This window comes from Sminthopsis crassicaudata, chromosome 5, assembly GCF_048593235.1.
Source record: "Sminthopsis crassicaudata isolate SCR6 chromosome 5, ASM4859323v1, whole genome shotgun sequence".
Lineage (NCBI taxonomy): Eukaryota > Metazoa > Chordata > Mammalia > Dasyuromorphia > Dasyuridae > Sminthopsis > Sminthopsis crassicaudata.
Window position 1 is genome coordinate 192,138,074 of NC_133621.1, and position 20,698 is coordinate 192,158,771.

Sequence of the window (20,698 nt, forward strand, 5' to 3'; positions counted from 1 at the left end):
CCGATGCCCGCTGCTCTCCTCTGGGATCCCTGACCCGTATCCCTGACCTGTCAGAACAATTTGAGGGACGAACTCATTAACTCTAGAAGATTGGATCGTAAAGTAGGGGCAGCATGAGTAGCTGGGACCCGGGCCACTGGAAGCCAGAGCAACATCGGTGAAACGCACCCATCCTCTTGAATCTTTGCGTACTGAGCATAGTAAAAACATTCGAATTAATCCCCGTTCTGAGAAGGAGACATTACTTTTACCAGAGCAGTCTCCCCATCCTTCACTGCCAGGCCCACTCCCAGGCACTTCCCCCGTTCCCTCCTCAGCTCCACCCTGTTTTGGGTATGAAAGTTTCCAAACGGCTGGGACCATTTCTTTTTCCTTTTATTTGTATTCTCAGCACTCGGCACAATGTCCAGGACATTGTAAGTATTTAATAAACATTGCCAAACAAAAAACTTTGAAAGATTTAAGATTTGAGGTCAATATAATGAACATCCATTAATCCGCAGGAACAAAAGTGAAGCAAAATAGAAATGATTACCTAAGCAGAATGAGGCATTCATTTTTGGACAGGATCAATAGGGGAATTTATTTGTTTGACATACATACGTTTTGGGTTTTTTTTTTTCAGCTTTGGAGGAGGGTTAGGGGAGGATGAAGGTGAGAGGGAAAGAAAATATTAACTGAAAAAATTGCAAAGACCCCCCCCCAAAAAAAACTCCAAAACAAAAAAATATTGTTGATTGATTCAGAGGCAAAGAATTTTATTTCTTTCCCCCCAAAAGAAATCAACAGTGATAGAGCTCCATCACTAGGCAGACATTCGTACAATATGCCTGAGATGTTTTAAGAGGTAACCATTAATTTCCCTGGGAGGAGCAGTGGTGGTGGTGGGTATCCTTGATGCTTAGTACACATTGAAGTAGCCTTGTGATTGATGGAGCTAATGAAGTATGGGCAGCTAGATGGCAAAATGGATCTACAGTGTTGGGCTTGAAGTCAGGAACACACATCTTCCTGAGTTCCAATCTGGCCTCAGACAGTCAAGTCACTTAACCCTGCTTGCCTCAGTTTCCATATTATCTGTACAATGAACTGAAAAAAAAAAAAAAGGCAAATTATTCCAGTATTTTTGTCAAGAAAACCCCAAATGGGATCACAAGGAATAAAATATGACTGGATTATAACAAGGTATAAATAATTGCTGAGTATTATTGATGTCATTTATGCTGATGACCTATTTTATGTACCTTGTTAACTCAAAAGTTGTAACTGTATATAACAGCAGCCCTTGGCCTCCTGTGAGTGCCTCTTGTCCTAATCTACATGAAGCTAAGACTTTATAGATGCTTGTTTAAGTAAATGTAATTGATTTTTTTTTTTAAAGCATCAAATAGCAAGTAAGGGCAGAAAGCAAATCAGAGTTATTTATCCTAGATCTGAGAGGAAAAATAAAAATCTAAAGAAGTTTGTGGTCAGGATCAGAAGAGATTTTCTGATTTCTCAGATCTTTATGATAAACAAAAGGATTTACTGAATGTTATCTGATGATCATGATACTTTACCTACATCTTTTTTTATGTAGTTTCATAGTAACTTTCTTGATTCTAGTTAATTTCCTTTCCCATTTGAAATATGAGACAGTGACAGAATGAAAACAATACTGCTCAGAATTTTACTGTCCAGTATTTCTACTTTATGACAATCAAATGAAAATATAGGCTATAAAGGAGTTTTCAAGTAGTAAGGAAAGCAGACTTTATGGGAAGAAGGAGGCCAATATCTATTTTAGATCTAATTAATCTTTGATTTCTCTCTTTCCTAAGCTATTTTCACTCATCATACAGATACAAAGTCTTACACACAGATAGATACACTCAGTCTCACACACACCTATGCACTCAGTCATACTGCCAATCTGTCTTTGTGTGTGTCTCTGTCTCTCTGTCCCTCCCCCTCTCCCTTCCTCTCTCTGTTTCTTTCTCCTTTCCCTCCGTCTCTTTCTCTCCCTCTTTCCCTCTGTCTGTCTGTCTTTCTCTCTGTCTTTCTCTCTCTCTCTCTCTGTCTCTCTCTCTCTCTCTTTCTCTCTCTCTCTGTCTCTGTCTCTCTCTCTGTCTCTCTCTCTCTCTCTCTCTCTCTCTCACACACACACACACACACACACACACACACACACACACATAAGGTGTTTATCTCTAGAGTATCTGGTGGAAGGAGACTAAGATATAAGAAGACTGGAAAGGTAGGAGGAGGCCAGGTTTTGAAGGACTTTGAATGCCAAACAAAAGATTTTATATTTGATTTTAGAGTGACTGGTGTTTGAATGGGGTGTGTGTGAGTGTGTGTGTGTGTGTGTGTGTGTGTGTGTGTGTGTGTGTGTGTGTGTGATGATCAGACTTTTAGTTTAGGAGCATCAATCTGACATCTAAAAGGAGGCTAGACTGGTAGGGGTGGGACTTGAGGTAGAGAGAGACCAATCAGGAGGCTATGAGGTAAATCAAATGGGATGATGAGGGCTTGCACCAGGGTGGTGGCTCTGTCAGAAGAGAAAAGGGGGGTATCTAGGAGAGAAGCTATGTTGGTAGAAGTGATGGACTTGGCAACTATCTGGATATGAAATATGAAAATAAAAAGTCTAGACTGATACATGTTGAGAACTCTGTGACTGGGAGGATGATAGTGCTATCGACAATAATAGTAAATTTAGGAAGAGGAAAGAGTTTGGAGGAAAACTTAATTAAGTTTTGAACATTTTGAGTTTCAGATGTTTTATAGGACATAAGAGTTCTGGATGTCCAATAGGTAATTGATCAGAAGAGCGGCTAGAGCAGGATTAAGATCTGAGAATCATCAGCATGGACATGATAATTAAATCCATGGGAGCTGATTGAGATCACCATGTGCAACAGTGTAAAGGTGAAAAAGGCCCAGGACAAGAGGAACATGACCTGGGCATGACTTGAAGATCTAGCAAAGGAGATTGATTAGAGGACAGGGAGGTGAACTAGAGGAGGGTAGTGTTGCAAAAACCTAGAGAGAAGAAGATGGCAACAGCAGGCTTTAAAGTTTTTCAACTTTCAACCCCCTTTCAACTGAGAAATGTTTGTGCAACCCTGAGTATATAGGCATATAAAATAGGTATATAAATAAAACATTTGTTGATAATAAATCATAAAGAAATTTATTTTAAAATATTCCTTTGGTATACATATGATTTTTATCATTTATTAAAGATGAAAGCAATTTGTATATTAATGAGATACATTGCTTATTTATTTTTATGTAAATAAATAAATCTTAGTGAAATAGACCTTTTACTGTTGTCAAATTTTTAGCAACAATGTTAGCAAAAAATTTAGCCAAAAAAAATTATGTGATACCTGCATGGGGTCGTGACCCACAATTTAAGACTTTCGTCTACAGTGTAACAGGCTGCAGAGAGGTTTAGAAGAATGACAAATGAGAAATATCCATTAGATTTGGCAATTAAGAGATCTTAAAGAGATTGAGTTGAATGATGAGGTCAGAAACTAGATTATATAGAATTAAGAAAAGAGAGGAAAGGAAAGGGAAACTTCTCAAGTTGTTTAGTCACAAAAGAAAGCTAGGAGAGATATAAAAAGATTATAATATAGCTAGGTTCTGGTTAGTGCCAATAATGAAGTGGTCACATGTATTTCAATTCCACTTGACACTTCTTAGTTATTATATAAAATATCTACTTTACAAAGACAAAGTAAATATTTAAAACAAAAGAAAAAAAAAAAAACTTTCTGATACTCAGAAATAAGTCTTTAGGCCTAACTAGTCCACATAGCATCTTATTGTCCTGCTTCTTGAGCCAGCTACTCTGCTTGGCCTTTGCCTCTCTTATTTCTGTATGGCTCTTCAAGGTTTCCTTCTCCAAATTCTCACATCTTCTTTGCTTATTAACGAGCTTGGTTCTTTGAGTGGTAACTGGACTAACTTTTAAGGGTTTCTTGTAGAAGTGATTTCTCATTCCTTCTATCACATTGTTTTCTTTCTAATTAACTTAAGGGATCTCATATTTCATAAAGGGATCACTTTGTCTGAAATTTTATACTTAGTTTAATATCTTGTCACAGACTCCTTTTATGTTATCAGGTCCTGGATTTTCAGGACACGAAAGTCTACTCAATGGATAAAGCCCTGGCCTAGGAGATATAAATTTAAATCCGGCCTTAAACATGTACTAGGTCTAATCTTGGACATGTCTATTGATTGTTTGCCTCAGTTTGCCTTATCTGTAAAATAGAGAAGGAAATGGCAAATCTCTCCAATATTTTTGCCGTGAATACTGCCAATGGGGACACAGAGAGTCAGATGTGACTTAAAAAAACAAACCAAAAATGTCAAACCAAATCCAAAAACCCCTGCGATTTCAAGACCAATTTCTTAATCTCCCTCTCTCTATTTCTCTCTGTGGGTTTCCCTCTGTCTCTGTCTCTGTCACACATATACTGTACGTATGTTTATATTATCTTAAGTTTCATTGTTTTATACCAATTAACTCATTTGAGCCTCATAATGACTGTTTAGATAAGATTATAACAAGAGGCCTTGTTATGCCAATTTTATTTTTTAAATAGTTTATTTCTTGTTGATTTTTTGTTAATATCACTATAACTTATTTGATGATTTCCCTCTCCTACTCTACAAAATTTTATTTTATAGTATAATAAATGCAATCAGAGTTGGTAGAATTATGTATACATCCAGCCATTCTGGAGAATGATTTGGAACTATGCTCAAAAAGTTACCAAACTATGCATACCCTTTGACCCAGCAGTGCAGCTACTGGGCTTATATCCCAAAGAGATCTTAAAGAAAGGAAAGGGACCTGTATGTGCAAGAATGTTTGTGGCAGCCCTCTTTGTGGTGGCCAGAAACTGTAAACTATGTAAATGCCATCAATTGGAGAATGGCTGAATAAATTGTGGTATATGAATGTTATGGAATATTATTATTCTTTAAGAAATGACCAGCAGGATGATTTCAGAAAGGCCTGGAGAGACTGACATGAATTGATGCTGAGTGAAATGAGCAGGACCAGGAGATCATTATATACTTCAACAATAATACTATATGATGATCAATTCTGATGGATGTGGCCATTTTCAACAATGAGATGAACCAAATCAGTTCCAATAGAGCAGTAATGAACTGAACCAGTTACATCCAGGAAAACAACTCTGGGAGATGACTATAAAGCACTACATAGAATTCCCAGTCCCTCTATTTTTGCCCGCCTGCATTTTTGATTTCCTTCACAGGTTAATTGTACACTATTTCAAAGTCCAATTCTTTTTGTACGGCAAAATAACTGTATGGACAAGTATACACATATTGTATTTAACTTATACTGTAACATATTTAATATGTATTGGTCAACCTGCCATCAGGGGGAAGGGGTGGGGAGAAAGAGGAGAAAAGTTGGAACAAAAGGCTTTGCAATTGTCAATGCTGAAGAATTACCCATGCATATATCTTGTAAACAAAAAGCTATAATAAAAATAAATAAATAAATGCAATCAGAAAAAAAAAAAAATATATATATATATATATATATATATATATATATATATATATATATATATATATATATATATATATATTGGCCACATCTGAAAAAAGTAAATGTTTTATTCCACTTCTTTACAGAGAGATGGGAGACATGAAGCCTCTGAATAATGACTGTTCAATGCACTTAAGAGTTCTGAAATCATTTAATGTTGTCTTCTATAAAGGATAGGAAGGGGACAGACCCATGATTTCATTGCTATACAGTACTCCCACGTAAGGAAATCCTTTCCAGGTGAGGAAATACCTTCTCTGCAATTTAATGCCGTGCCCAGAGCACTGAGAAGTTAAATGACTTTTTCAGGGGTCAACAAGCCAATATGTCTCAGAAGCAGAACTCAACCTATATCTTTTCTGACTTTAAAGCCAATTCTTATTCATTACACAGAGTTGCCCTTTCCTTTATATTACTTAAATTATATTCAGTGAGGTGAGAAGTGGATAAAGTGATGAGTCTGCAGTCAGGAACAGCTGAGTTCAAATATAACCTCAGACACTTATTAGTTATGTGACACTGGGCAAGTCACTCACCTATTTGCCTCAGTTTTCTCAACTGTAAAATGGGAAAAATAAAAGCACCTACCTCCCAGAGTTGTCGGGGAATTATCCAACATAAAGGAGATTTGGCTGGATGACTCCTCTCAGATGGTAGAATTAGCAATAATGGATAGAAGTTGCAAAAAGTTAAAAATTTTAACTTGAAATAAGGAAAAATCGAAATTGGCAGTCCTCAGAAAGCAAAGCAGTGCAACCAATGGTAAATGTTTAACAACCAGCTCTCAGCATGAGGAATGGGGTGGGGGGGGGAAGGGACCCTTGGTAGCTATGTGACCCAGGGTAAGTCATTTAAATGCTGCCTCAGTTCCCTCAACTGTAAAATAGGGAAAGTCAAAGTACCTACCTCGAGGAGTTGCTTCAAGTGAAATAATTTTATTTCTAACAATAGTCATCTCTAGGATGAGGGGTTGAAGGAAAGGGGAGGAAAAGGAAAAAAAGAAATTTACATGATAACTTTGTTATATATTTAAAGGAATACCAAGTTATACATAATAGATTTGCAGATTTATATGTAAACATTTTTTTAATTATGCTATGCTATGGAAATGCTTGCTTTATTTCTTTTTTATTATTTTTATTATATCCTTTTATTTACAAAACATATGCATGGTTAATTTTTTCAACATTGACCCTTGCAAAACCTTCTGTTCCAAATTTTCCTCTCCTTCCTCCCACTCCCTCCCCTAGATGGCAGGTAGTCCAATATAATCCAATATATGTATACATATTTATACAGTTATCTTGCTGCACAAGAAAAATTGGATCTAGGAAAAAAAAAAACTCAGAAAAAAAAAATGCTTGCTTTATTGCTTAAATTTTTTTTTAAAGTCCTAAGGGTTTTTCTACAAGGAGCATGGTATAATGGATAAACGATTGGCCTTAGAAGGAAAATGTGAATTCAAGTCCCATCTGTGATCTTACATAGCCCTCCCTCACTTAAATCCAATTCACCTGCATGTCATGGCATTACCTCCCTAATGTCAGTCTTTTTCTAAAAAAAAAAACAAAAAAAACCCAACAATAACAACTTCCCTTCTAGAAAGCTGAGGCTGTTTTCTCCAAGGCTTGTCACTATGGCTGACACATAGTACAAATTTAATAAATTTTTGTTAACTAACACAGATTACATTGGTGACTAGGAGAAAGTCACTTTTTATTCCCTCAGGGACCTAACTCTATAAATGATAGACCACAAAGGGAGTTCCCTACATTTATATAATCACAGTATAGACCAAAGGGGGAAGGATGGTAGAAGAAAAGTAGGGTGAGAGGATTATTGGGAAATGTAGTATAAAAATAAAAATGTATTAATAAAATATTAAAAGTATTACTTTTCAATAATGCCAATTACTGACCCTAGAGCTTGCATATTGAAAAATATTAGGGAATAGTGGAAAGGGAGGCATATTTAGAGTTAGGGGATCTGCATGTGAATCCTGAATTTTCTACTTACTCTGTGTAAAATCTTGGTAAGTCATTTAACCTTGTGTTGCCTCGTATGAAAAATGAGTTAAACTAAAAAAAAAAAAAAAAAAAAAAAAAAAAAAAAAAAAAAAAAAGACCCCTTAGGTTCCTTCCAGTTGCAAATCTAAACATCCATGAATATAAACATAGTAAGTTCAAATAATTATTGGAACTAATGAACAAGATTTTCTAATAATACCTTATATTTAAATAGTGATTACAAGATGATTTTGCATTACTATTTTATTTGATGCTCATAACAATTCTGTGAAGTAGGCAGAGAAAACATTATTTTTTCTAATTTACACATGAATAAATTGAGGCACCTAGAAGTTAAGTGACAGATAGGACTGGACATGTAGAACCTCATTATTCTTAGGGCCTTTCAAGGTTATTTAGTCCAATTTGAACCCGAAAGAAGGGGAAGATATAACACTCTTTACAAATGAACTTCCAGCCTCTGGCTTGAAGATGTTTTGGTGATAGTAAACCTCAGTAGTATGCTGGAGCCTATTCCTTATATAATGATTGAGGGATTGTTAAATTTTCAGATAGTGTTTATACCTTGACAATTGGAAAATGCTACAAATCAGAATTTGGTGTATTGATTTGTTGATAGTTTAGACTTAGGAAAATGACAGTGAAAATCTGAATAACGCAGAGTGAATTTTAAAGTATGTCCTATGTACATTAGTCCCTTGTCCACCCCCTTATGCCTAGAATTGGTTGTTAAACATTTATCAGTGCACTAGACTACTTCCTGGGGATGATCAATTTAAAAAAATTTTTTTTAATATTAAATTGAATTTTTTCTTTTTTTGCAATTTCTATCCATTGTTGCTAATTCTATCTGGGATGAGGCAACAAGTCAAATCTTTTTTATGTTGTACAATTCCTCAAATATTTAAAGAAAGTTATCGAAAAATCTTATAGAACTGAAAAGTCAACTGGTCCAATCCCTTCACTTTACAAATGAGGAACATTATCTCTTCCCTTAAGTCTTTTCTTTTCCTGACTAAAGAGTCCCAGGTCCTCAATTGATTCTTACCTGGCATGACCTCTAGGAACTTTTATCATCTGAGTCATCTTCTGGATGATCTTAATCCTAAAATGTAGCACCTATGACGGAATATACTAGAATTATAATAAAGCAAAGTATGGGGCAGCCAGTGGCACAGTGCTGGGTAACAACATAGTATAATTTTTAAAATGATTTCATGTAAAAACACATATCTATTATACACAATTTGCTATTCCTTTAAAATATATAATAAACTTGTGTAAATTTTTTTTCCTTTTTTCCCTTCCCTCTTCCCTCTACCATTAAACACAAAAATATTATCTCATTTGAAAATAACAACCCTGAGGGGTGTTTTTACTTTCTCCATTTTATGATTGAAGAAACTGAGGCAAACTTTATGTTACTTGCCCTGGGTCAAACAGTAATAGAAATCCTAAGCCTGAAGTCAGGAAGATTTCTCTTCCTGAGTTCAAATCTGTTGTGACACTAATTGTGTGAATCTGGTCAAGTCATTTAACCTTATTTGCCTCAGTTTCCTTGTCTGTAAAATGAGCTGAAAAAGGAAATGGCAAACAACTTCCAAATGGAATCAAGAAGAGTCAAACATGACTAAACAATAAAGTAAAACAAGTATTTATAAAGTACTTTCCAAGTATAGTGTTAACTATGATCTTCTGCAACTACTACTTTTGTAACTCTTTCTACAACCCCCTCTCAATTCCCAGTTTGAAAAACACTATCAAAAACTACTGACATTCACCCTAACTAGATCCTCATTACTTCTTGCCTAGGCTATTATAACTTCCAATTTGGCTCTGTCTATCCTTTCTCCTCTATAAACTATCCTCCACATTGTTGCCAAATTGATATTTCTAAAACAGAGGACACAGGTCTCTCTTCTGTTCAAGAAGTTTCTGTGGCTGCTTTCATTAAGAACAAATACAAACTCCCCACCTTTAGCTTTTAAAAGTTAAAAAAAAAATCTTATTTGTGACTGTTTTATTCTGTCCCCAACCTTTCCCCTCCCTCCAGTGGAATGTAAGGACTATTTCAGCAAACCCAGTGCATAGTACAGTGTCTGCCTTATAGTAAATACTTAATAAATGCTTGAGGAAAAAGACATTGATTTTGTATCTAGGTTTTATTAAGGTTAGGAATAGGGACAGGATCTGTGATTTCAGTGGTCTAGAGTGTTTTGTTCATTCTGTATAGTAGTTATTTAACACTAGCATGTAGACCCAGCTGCTCAGTGCTTTTTTTGGATGAAGAAGAGTCCTTATGGGAGCCCTTCCAACACAAATTCTGGGAAAGCCTGGGGTGAACTGGCTCCATAATTGTGTTAGAATCTCTTGGAGGGTGGGAACCTCACCTGTTTATTTCTGAAAGGCTTGTTCAAGGGCCCTGAATTAGAATTTACTCCTTTCCCTTCTCAGTGGTTTCTAAATAGGATAGTCCAGTCCATTTTTCTAAATAGGATACTCTTTCCAAAGAAAAGGCTTTGGCATTTAAATAAATCTTGTCTCCCATAGCCCTGATTAAACATGTCATGCAGAATATATGCTTATCAATGGTAACTAGTCACTTTTTTGGACCAGAAGACTAATGAATATTGGCCAATTTCCTGTAGCCCAACTATAATTAATGAAATTTAAAAATCAGAATAGTATTTATTAAGTTCCAATAGGAAGATTATAATATTTCTGTTATATAATATAATAATACTGATATATATTACTATTATAATATTATAATATTCACCCAGGGTTGATGATATTTGCAAAGTTGTGTGCAAAACTTAAAGTACCCTATAAATTCTATTGTTGGATTTAGATATTTTAGTCATGTCTGATTTTTAGTCACCCTTTTGGGGAATTCTTTGTCAAAGACACTGGAGTGGTTTGCCATTTCCTTGACCAGCTCATTTTATAGATGAGGAACTGAGGTAAATAAGGTTAAATGACTTACGCAGAGCTCTCTCCATTGTGCCACATAGCTGTAAACATGACTGTGAACGTTAGATTATGATCTAACAAATTTAAATATATTATAGCCTGACCAAAAGTATTACATCTAGAAAAGAGGTCATTTTTCCATTTTCCATGTGTTTCTGATTTGTTTTCTGTGAATTTATTTTTTTGTTATCCTAGAATAGGCAGAAGTAAGAGGAAAAAGTAGGATAAAAGATAGGTTAGTTCTAGGCTATGCAAAGACAATGGATTTATGAAGGCAAGATATTAGGCTATTTGGTAGTACTATACTCACTCTCCAAACTTTCTATTCATTTTTTATGTATAAGTATGTACTTATAGATACCATTGATGCCCCTTTCTCTTCAAACTAAAATGTAAACTCCTAAAAGGGCAGGAACTGTTTCAATTCATTCACTCCTATCCTTTATCCCTAGTTTAGCCATTGCTGGGTCATAGTAAGCCTTAATAAAAGCTTATTGATTGATTGGGGGAGATTTATCTTTCCAAAGGATCCAAGTCTTTTGAAATTTGGTGGAATATCTTTAATCAGAATATTTAGGATATTTTCTCCTAGCAAAACTACAGCTGAAGACTGATACTTTCTGCTATCTCTCCTGTCTTATCTTATAGTTAGTAAATCTGTTGCTTATTGTGAATCAGTTTCTTCTACACCAAAATGGCATTAGAGACAAAACGATTTGGATAAGGGAGAAAAGCATGAATCTAAGTTTTGTTCTGAGTAAATGAATCAGAGAGAGAAAGAGAGAGAGAGAGAGAGAGAAAGAGAGAGAGAGAGAGAGAGAGAGAGAGAGAGAGAGAGAGAGAGAGAGAGAGAGAGAGAGAGAGAGAGAGAGAGAGAGAGAGAGAGAAGGCTTCAAAATTTCTAATCCCCCAAAATTAATTCCAGATAGGTTTCTTGAACCTGGATCTGCCTGGATTTAATGAGGCTGACTAGCTTATAGAGTATCTTCATTCACACTTTCTAATGCACTTTTATTTTTTTAACTCTCAACTATTATTACATAATGGGTATAGTTATCTATATGGGTACCTTATCCCCCTCCTAAAATGTAATCTTTCTGAAGGCAGGGACTAATTTTTGCTTGAACTCTATGTCCCCCAAGATAGTACAATTCTCTCTCCACTAGAAGTCCTTAATAAGACTGTGTGGCAGTGCATTTAATAGAGCATAAATTCTTTTCCCTGGCCTCTATCAATCCAACTTTATTTCTCATTAGTGTTCAACAAGTTTCTTTCTCCTTCCCCTCCCCCAAGCAAGTCTTGTCACTGTCCCACAAACAAGTCATGCTCACTCCTCCCTCTGTGCCTTAGATCATGTTACACTCCCTCCCCCTTTTTCATACTGCTCAACAACCTACAACCCACTTTTATGTAACTCTATAAAAAGCACTCTTCTCATGGGTCTGCCACACACACTGGTAGTATAATTATTATCCCCATTTTACAGATGAATAAACTGAGGTTCAAGAAGATAAGAGTGATTTACTACTGGCTACAAGTTTAACAGGTGACAGCTGGGGATATTATTTAGTTCTTCTGACTCAATACTTTTTTAGTCCTAAACACATTTTATTCATTCTTCAAGGCCTTTCCAAGTGTAAGCTCCTCTGACTTCAGATCCTCAGTTCTGTTTCTTCTTTTGTAATACTTATATTGTAATTTACCATTTAATTATATACCATTAAGACAGGGATGATCCCATTGGAGCATAAGTTTTGCTCTATGAGGAATGGGACAGAAGCAGCAATCCCTTGCTAATGGACACTAAAACTAAAAAGGTTTCTTACCAGAAAATAAGTTGGTTTCTTACCACCCTTCCAAAAGAAAAAAGAAAGGAATCCAGGACTGGGAGAATAAGCCACATGCCCAGGAAAGATAGTTCACTAAATAGACTTCAAAAGGAGCTTTCTGTCATCTGTCAAGTACCCTTGTGCTACTCTCAGACTTCCAGCAAAGTAGTGGGAGGAAAGGAAGGAGGATTGTGACTGCTCACACATAGCAGTGAGTTTTCTCTAGTAGATGAACTTGAGCCTAGACCTCTGGTATTTAGATGACTTCTCAACTGTTGTTATTGCTCTGAGCATCTGAGCATAGGTGATTGAAAAGTGATTCAGACATAGAGCTTTTTCTCTCCCTTGGCAGCAACCTTGTGAGTTTCAAAGTTAGTAGGAGCCTAGTGCTAATTGCCCAGCTACTTCCTTCATTGTTTCCAACTTTGCTCCTTGGAAAGCATGATATTGACAGGAAGGCAAGCCCATGCCTTGCTGTGGCCCACTAGAAGCTATAAACTAGAACTGCTCAGACAGTGCAGATCCAAGATGAAAGTGAAATGGAAGCTCAGCAAGCTAGACCACCAAGTGTTTCATGTTTTAATTTTTTTAAGTATCAACCTGCCAGGATGGTGTAAAATGAGTTATGACTTATTGTTTCAGGTTTTGTTAATCACCCGTTTGTATCTTCTGTATTTTAAATATATATTTTTTTGTTGTGTTGTGTTTTTGTTGTGGATTACTTTGTATCCTTATAATCCGTTTTGGGGAAACCATAGACAGGCATTAACACCCCAAAGATTTAAGAGACTTTCCCTAGTGATCCAGAATGGAGCTTATAATGTGCTGGAGTTGGAGGAGAGCTTGTCTCACTTTGTGAACCCAGAACTAGAACTAGAACTAAGTGAGTCTTTCAGCTAACTGAAATATTGTCATCCCATACATGATAATTCTGTAAGGCTTCTATTCATTGCATTTTATCTCCAGTATTTATCAAATACTTTTAAGAGATGAAGAGTAGAAAGTTCTAAATCTAAATCCCAAGGAATTAGATGTAGCAAGGAGAATACAGTGGTCTACAATGCAGCAAAGGCATTAGGATGTTTTGGGAAGGAAGAAAGTCTAATTATATCCTGATGGATTTAAAACGTTATAGACAGAGAATACATAGGTATCCCATTTAGGAGTCTAGATTTCAAGCTGTAAAGGATCTCAAAAGATCTCCAGTTGATCTCTCTTGTTTTACAGATGAGTTAGGTAGCTTGTCCAAGGTAGCAAATGTCAGAAGGTGGATCTGAACATAAGTCCTCTGATTCCAATCAATGCTGTTTCCTTGAAACTTACTGACTTCTAAGTTCCTAACACCTATAAGATCCCAAGAAATTGGACTGATTGAAGATCTGTCAGAAAGTACTTTAACTTTAACTGGGGGTGTGGACAACCAATTGTTTGTCTCCTCACTTCCAGTAAAGAAGTTGTGGAGGCAAGAAGACAGGTATCAGAGTGACAAATCGACCCTTTTCTCTCTACTTCTGCTATTAAGCACGTTGGACAAATCACTCAGCCTCTGTTCATTTCCAAATCTTGTAGTTTAGACTAGACGAGTTCTGAGGTCCCCTCTGCAGCTCTAGAGGCTTCCTGATTCTTTCCTCCAATTCTAGGGTCTTCGAGTCCGACACTGCAGATTTAGGGAGTTTGGGTTCCCCTTCAGCTCTAGGACTTAAGCTTCCCCCTGTAACTTTAAGGACTACAAATCCACCCCGCTCCAGCTCCAGTCCAGCGCTGGGGCCTTCGGATCTCTACTCTAGCTCTTTAAACTTCTCAGTCCCGCGGGAGAGGCCACTCTTATAAAGAAGGTGTGAAGTCCTCGGGATTGGGGTGAGGGGCAGCCTTGACCAAGACTTAGAACGAGAAGCAAGAGTCCCACCGCGTAGGGAAATGACTCTTCTCTAAGGCCCCTCGGCGGCCCCTTTAAATGCTAATTAGGACTCACCAGGACTGGCAGCTAAAGAGCCCGAGCTTTTCTTCCCTCCTCCCATGGCCCCCGCTCTACCCCACCCCACCCCTCCCCGCCCCGCCCGATCCCGTCCGCCCCGCCTCTTCCCTCCCCCATCCCCTCCCGGGCACCTAGAAAAACTTGAGTGGGCCATTTTCCGGGCAGTAAGATCGAGTGCGCGCGCCGCCCCGACAGCTCGAGCCGCCGCTGGAAACATCTCCGCGTCCACCCCCGACGCGTCACCGGCCCCCTCCCCGAGCCCCGGGCCGCCTCTACCGGCATCTCCAGCAGCAGCAGCGGCCGCGCCGGCCCCCTACCACCAGCACCACCACCACCAACCGCCGACCAACCGCCGCGGGTGGCCAAGGGAAGAGCGACGGACGGCGGCATGAGCGAGGCGGGAGAGACCACCCCCCAACCCCAGGCCCCCGCGGCCCCGGCGGCGGCCCCGGACCCCGCGCCCAAGAGCCCCGCGAGCAGCGGCGCCCCCCCGCCGGCCGGCCTAGTCGCCGCCGTCCAGGGGAGCAACCCTAGCGGCGACGCAGCGGCTGCCCCGGTCCCGGCCCCAGCCGCCGCCTCCGCAACCACTGAAGACCCGGAAAAGAAAGTCCTCGGTGAGAGCATCCACTTCCACTGCACGCGGGGCACTGGGGTCGTGGCTGCCCCCGGGAGAGCGCGGCTCCACGTGGGGGGTCTGGAGGAGTCTAGAGCGGCAAGCACGTGCTGGCTAGCCGGGCTCCGCGCGTGTGAGTGTGCGCACGTGTGAGTGAGTGTGTGCGTGGTTGACAAGCGTCCGCCCCCATCCCCTTGAACCTGACCACCCCTATTCTTCAGGTGAGCTCACCCCGAGCCGTCCACGTGCTCCAGTTTTCTGAGTGAGACCCTTCTCCCCCAAGTTCAAGTTTTTCTGAGTTCCTAGCTCGGCCCCCTGCTTCTTCCCGCTCCCGGGAGGAGGGAGAAGTGTTAGAGAAAGTCTCATAGAGAGGGTCTTAAGGAGGGTAAAAGACTGGGAAGGAAATTCAAGTTCACTTTTCCGCGGGGACTTGTTTGTACTGGAGGAAAACAGGAGAAATCTGTTAAAGAGAAGGCTGGGGAAAGGGGGTCCTTTTCCTTGCAAGGTGCATGTATCCGGTCCTGGATGCCCTTTTCCTCGTGGGGTAGACGCCATTTCTTCTCGTCAGAGCCACGCATCTTACCAACAAAGGGGTGTTGCTTTCCTGTCCGAGAATCTTCCCAAACTCGCTGACACAAGCCTTTCTCTCATCTGTTTTTACCCTTCCCCCACATGGAGAATCCCACACTACTTAACCCTGATGGGTTGGGCTTTCTGCTCCCCTCCCCGCCCTCTGCCCCTCCACTGTATTACTCGCATATGCTTACAAGTACATACATAAAATCTTGTTTGTGGAGATTGTAATTAGTTTTCTCCTGGGAAAGTTGGCAGGAAAATGGGTGAAATTTGTCGGTTGGACAGGATTATAGCAATCCTTTAAAGGTTTAGCCCCATGGTGTCTCCCCCTCCTCCTCTCGTTACACCCTGTTGACGATGTTTAGGGAAGGCGAGAGTCGGGCTGTAATCAGGTGTGTATGCTTGCGTGTGGGTGGCGAATGGGATGACTCCTTAAAGGGTGGGTATGTGTTGTCATTCACTCTCTTAAACTCAAAAGTTAGTATGTGGGTGTGAGATGCCTATGTAGAAAAACATTTGCCACTCCCCTGATACTTTTTTGACCTGGCTTCTAGTGCCATTAACGGGGGTAGTGAGGGTGGAGTGGAACGGTCGAAATATACTCAAGAGTGAAGGATTGGTGGTGAAAGTACCACTTACTCCTATCGGAATATTTACAGCGTCCTATGAACATCCATTGGGTTTAAAAAATGAATTTGATTAAAAAGTTAAATGTGCATCCTTTTGCATATGCAAAAAGAAAATTCCTTTACTGTAATAATAAAAAAGTTGATACATGATGTAGTTAAAATATGCCTCTTTCAGAAATTACAGAAAGTACCCTATGGCAGTAAATTTCAGAGGAATTTCTTAGATTAGTATTTTGCTAGTATCCCTACCTTAATTCCTCATGGGTATCTTGTTCTTTGCCTCTTAGCTTTGGTAAACAAACTTGGGTGGGGGAAAAAAAGAGTGAAATTATCAACGTGGAAAACCTGCACATTCACACCCACACCCCCCCCTTTTTTTTTTTTTTTTTTTTTTTCGGGGAAGGAGGGATGTGAAGATGATCTTCCTGAAATGATAGGGGGAAGGTTTGTATGTGTATTGGGCTGGGACTGCTTGGATTAGGTTTAAGATGGGGGGGAAAAAACACTATATCTTTTTCTCGAGCAGTATGGACTTTGCCCTCACTATAACCAATGTTGGATCTACTCTGCAGAACAGTATAGTAATAGTATATGATGTAATTCACTTCCATGCTTTTATGTCTCTTAACTTGGAGAGTTTAAACCCACAAACACAACAAAATATTCTAAGAGAAATGCATTTAAAAATAGTGTTCGTCTATCCCTTTGTTTCTAATCCAGCCTTTGGTAATAACCACATTTTCAAAGGAGAAAGCAGTGTATTTGACACTAGAAAATGTTAAAAGGAGTTCATCTTAGTTGTCCTCAGCCTTCATATTGAAAATCTGGATGCTAAGATGATTGCTAGTTAAATTAAGGACTGCTTAATTTTATTTGAGGGAATTGGTTTGAAAACAATTTAGATGGAAAAATTCAGACTAGTGCCACCTTTCCTTATGCCTTCAAACTTTTAACTACTTCTAATAGCTTTTGTTTTCTTTTCCCCAGTGAGGCAGATGAAGGGGGGTTATTGACTAAAACCCCACAACTCTAAAATCTTTTATTATAAGCAGGGTTAATAGAAAAGTTTAATCCAAATCATTGGATTGGTGTCATTCAGAATAAGGTTCAGATGAAGTGGGATTTTTATACAGTTTATGTTCATTATAAAAAGGCAACATAGATCTTTGTCAATTACATGGTGCACACTAAGACTGGTGTGATTTTCTAACCTTGATACATTTGCACATTATTAGGTTTAGGGCAGAGTTAGAGCCAAAATAAAAATCATCTTCTTAAGGCTGTGATTCAACATATACAAAATAATACTTTTTCTGATTCTTTGATTTGACACCTCACTTAAATGAAATTTCCAGAGTAAAAAAGTCAGAGTAAAATTACAACCTGATGCAAATTTTAAAAGTAGTGACTTAGTACCAGAGTCTTGAATTTACAAATTAATGCTTATTGTATGTTAACTTTTTATGAAGTATATAGATTAGTTATTCACATGTTGACTATAAATTGTTCTGTTAAGATACCTCAAACTTCCTTGTTCATTAAAAGGATAATTCTATCTAGGTGATTCAGATATCCAGAAGATAGGTTATAAGCTTTATCTTCTGTGTTGATAAGCTTAAGTAAACTTGTGTCTATTCTTCTGAGAAATTTCATTCTGGTGCATCCTCTGAATTTTTGTACTAGTTTCTTGAGAGGTAGATTTTTGGTGGTATGTAGAATTGGTTTAAAAAAGTGATAAAGGCTATGTATCTAAGATGAGTGAATAAATCAAAAGTGGGATAAAGTGACTGTTTGGAAGACAGATTCTGAGCTTAGTAAATAGCCCTGTAACAGGGAAAGTTGGAGTGGACATGGAGGAGGAAGAGATAGGCAGCAATTATGAGGGAGTTCAGAAAATTTAGAAGAAAAATCTGATTTTTTACTTCAATTAGCTGTAGGAGGGAATATGAGCTTGATTCATTTAGAAAAGGTCTGTTATGTTTTGTGGTTCAGGTACTAGGATGATACCAGAGCAGTCTCAGTTCTGTTCTTAGTTTAGTGGTTCATGTTTAGTCCTTTGTTTGGACAATCCCCTCTTCAGTGCTGTGCCTGGGTTTTCCTGCTATGAAAATGAGAGTGCAATAAAGCATTAATTGGATCCCAAAGTGAGAATCGATAGATCTTGTTAGTTTATCTCTTATGAGTATACTTTTGTACTTTAAAATCTTCAGATACTGAGCATAATTATTAAATACAACTTTCCCATATTCTTTTTTACTCACTACAATAATCTAGAATATTCTAGGTAATCTTGAATATAGAAATTGGTTTCTGTTGAGTGAATACTTCTATTTTATATCAAAAGCAAAGCTTACTTATTCTCCTTGTTCATTTTCTTCATCTATTTTTTGTATTTAAATAAATATTTAAATATTAAAAAGTTAACTTTGTATTTAAAATTTAAAGTATTTCATTCTGTATTTTTTGAATAATACTTGGACTTCTGTTAATGGGAATCCTCATCTTTTTGTAGGCCATTAACTAACTTAATTATCTCCTTAATCTTACTTTAGCCACCAAAGTCCTTGGCACTGTCAAATGGTTCAACGTCAGAAACGGATATGGTTTTATCAATCGGTATGTAATTTTATTTAACAGTAACTTCTATGGTGCTGCAAATAGTTCTATCAGATATTTTTTATTTAAAATTTATTAATGACTGTTAAGGTTTTTTAGTGCTATAAAGAAAAGATTACTGGTCAATAAGGGTTTTTAATTATTGTTTCCTAAAAGAGTGAAGAATAAATTTGATTTTTAACATAGTCTCTATAAAGAAACCTGTTTTTAAAAAATAAAATGGGAAGAAATTTTGATCTGGAAAGAACTATAGAGGTTACTATATATATGAGAAGGCTCAGAGAACTTACATGACTTAATATCATAAAACTTGTAGGAGGTAGAATTAGAATTAAAACCCAGATAGGCAGGTTCAATATAAGTACCTTACCAAGCTAGGTAGTCTTTTTTTCCCTCCTAGGAATTGGAATGGGATTTGGGGCTCCTTGGAGTAGCACTGACTGAGAATATTATTTTTGACATCTTCCCTGAGTTTCCTTACCCCCCCCCCATTTGGGGGGGCTGTTTTGAATATCAGTGTAAGGAGAGCCTAGCGCACAGCTGTGCCCTGTCCTTTTGACAGTCTCTTTCTGCCTTTGCTGAGAGAACAAACTGGGGCTCTGGTTACATACCATGTGGGGTAGAAAGTGAAGGGAGAAGAGGTATTTGGGTCTGTTAAGTGTTTTAAAGTTGGATCTTATTCCATTGATTGTATGATGAAGCGAAAAGGGTGTCAGGATTGACATTTGGGGGCAGTCTTTTGGTATTAAATATTATGAGGAATATTAAGTCTTTAGATTTGTGGGGCTGGGAATCATTCTTAAGGGGTTTTGAAAAGACCTTTGTATGTTCTTTTATCTTAGAAAGTTAGTTGCTGGGTGATTTTCTTAGTCTGAGGTAGAATCCTTGTTCATCATGAAGATAATTAATATATATATATTCCATACTTAATATTGCTTTTTAATTGAGATTTTTTTCCCCCTTTTTTTCTTCCCGTAGAAATGATACTAAAGAAGATGTGTTTGTACATCAGGTAAGAAGGATAGACACTAGAGTTGTAGATTTCCCAATTCAGAATATTGTAAGACTTTAAATAACAGCTTTCAGAATTTATCTGGGGTATTCAGCATTATCAGATTTTATCATAAATTGTGGAAGAATGGATGGAGTAGATAAATAATGCACTATATATATATATATATATTTTTTTTTTTTTTTTTTTTCCCTCTCTTCAAGGCAATTGGGGTTAAGTGACTTGCCCAGGATCAGACAGCTAGTAAGAGTTAGGTGTCTGAGGCCTGATTTAAACTCAGGTCCTCCTGACTGCAGCTCTGGTGCTCTATCCATCCAGCTGCCTTTCCTTATTTTGCTTTTAAAAATGACTTATTCTCATCATCCATAATTCTGATACATCCATATCTTTAAAAGCTATTGTCTTTAAAATAATTTTTTTTGTTTTTTTGTTTTTTGCCCCATATCACTATATCACTGTTGGCAAACATCTTGCTTCAATTCAACAAACACTTAAGTGCCTTCCGTGTGCATACTAGGCACCCTGCTTGGCACTGGGAATATAAAAACAAAATCAGAAACAATTCCTTCCCCAAATGAAAGAGTTTGATGGTTTATGAAGGCACAGGTTTTTAACTTCTGAGATAATGGATAGATTCTAGGGGAATTAATAAAGTTGGGTAAAAATTCATCTTTATTTTTATAAGTATCTAATTGACAATTTAACATTAGATTTCACCAGATTGTCAAAAAAGGGCTCACGACAGAAAAGGCCAAGAATGTCTATGCTGGGTGACCACCCGCACACAAATCCTGCCATTAAAGAGCTTACAGTCTATTAGAATGAATGTAGATATGTATAGAAAAAGCAAATTGAGGC

The 20,698-nt window shown here is 37.9% G+C and overlaps 1 protein-coding gene and 1 long non-coding RNA gene across 3 annotated transcripts in view; one reads left to right on the forward strand and one right to left on the reverse strand.

Annotated features, from left to right (window-relative positions):
* Window positions 1–953: 953 nt before the first annotated feature.
* On the reverse strand, window positions 954–15,668 carry LOC141543645 (uncharacterized). The gene is made up of 3 exons (XR_012482486.1): window positions 15,591–15,668; window positions 8,666–8,736; window positions 954–1,089 (listed from the first exon to the last, which is right to left on the reverse strand). It is a non-coding gene; the product is annotated as an uncharacterized LOC141543645 (long non-coding RNA).
* Window positions 14,544–20,698, forward strand: part of YBX3 (Y-box binding protein 3) — a 30,083-nt gene continuing 23,928 nt past the window's right edge. The window contains exons 1-3 of one of the 2 annotated variants that reach the window (XM_074269186.1): window positions 14,544–15,008; window positions 18,765–18,828; window positions 19,807–19,840. In XM_074269186.1, the coding sequence (XP_074125287.1) occupies window positions 14,783–15,008; window positions 18,765–18,828; window positions 19,807–19,840 (324 nt within the window). In that variant the 5' untranslated portion in view covers window positions 14,544–14,782. The remainder of the gene's footprint in view (window positions 15,009–18,764; window positions 18,829–19,806; window positions 19,841–20,698) is intronic. The other variant, XM_074269184.1, reaches the window with a different exon arrangement.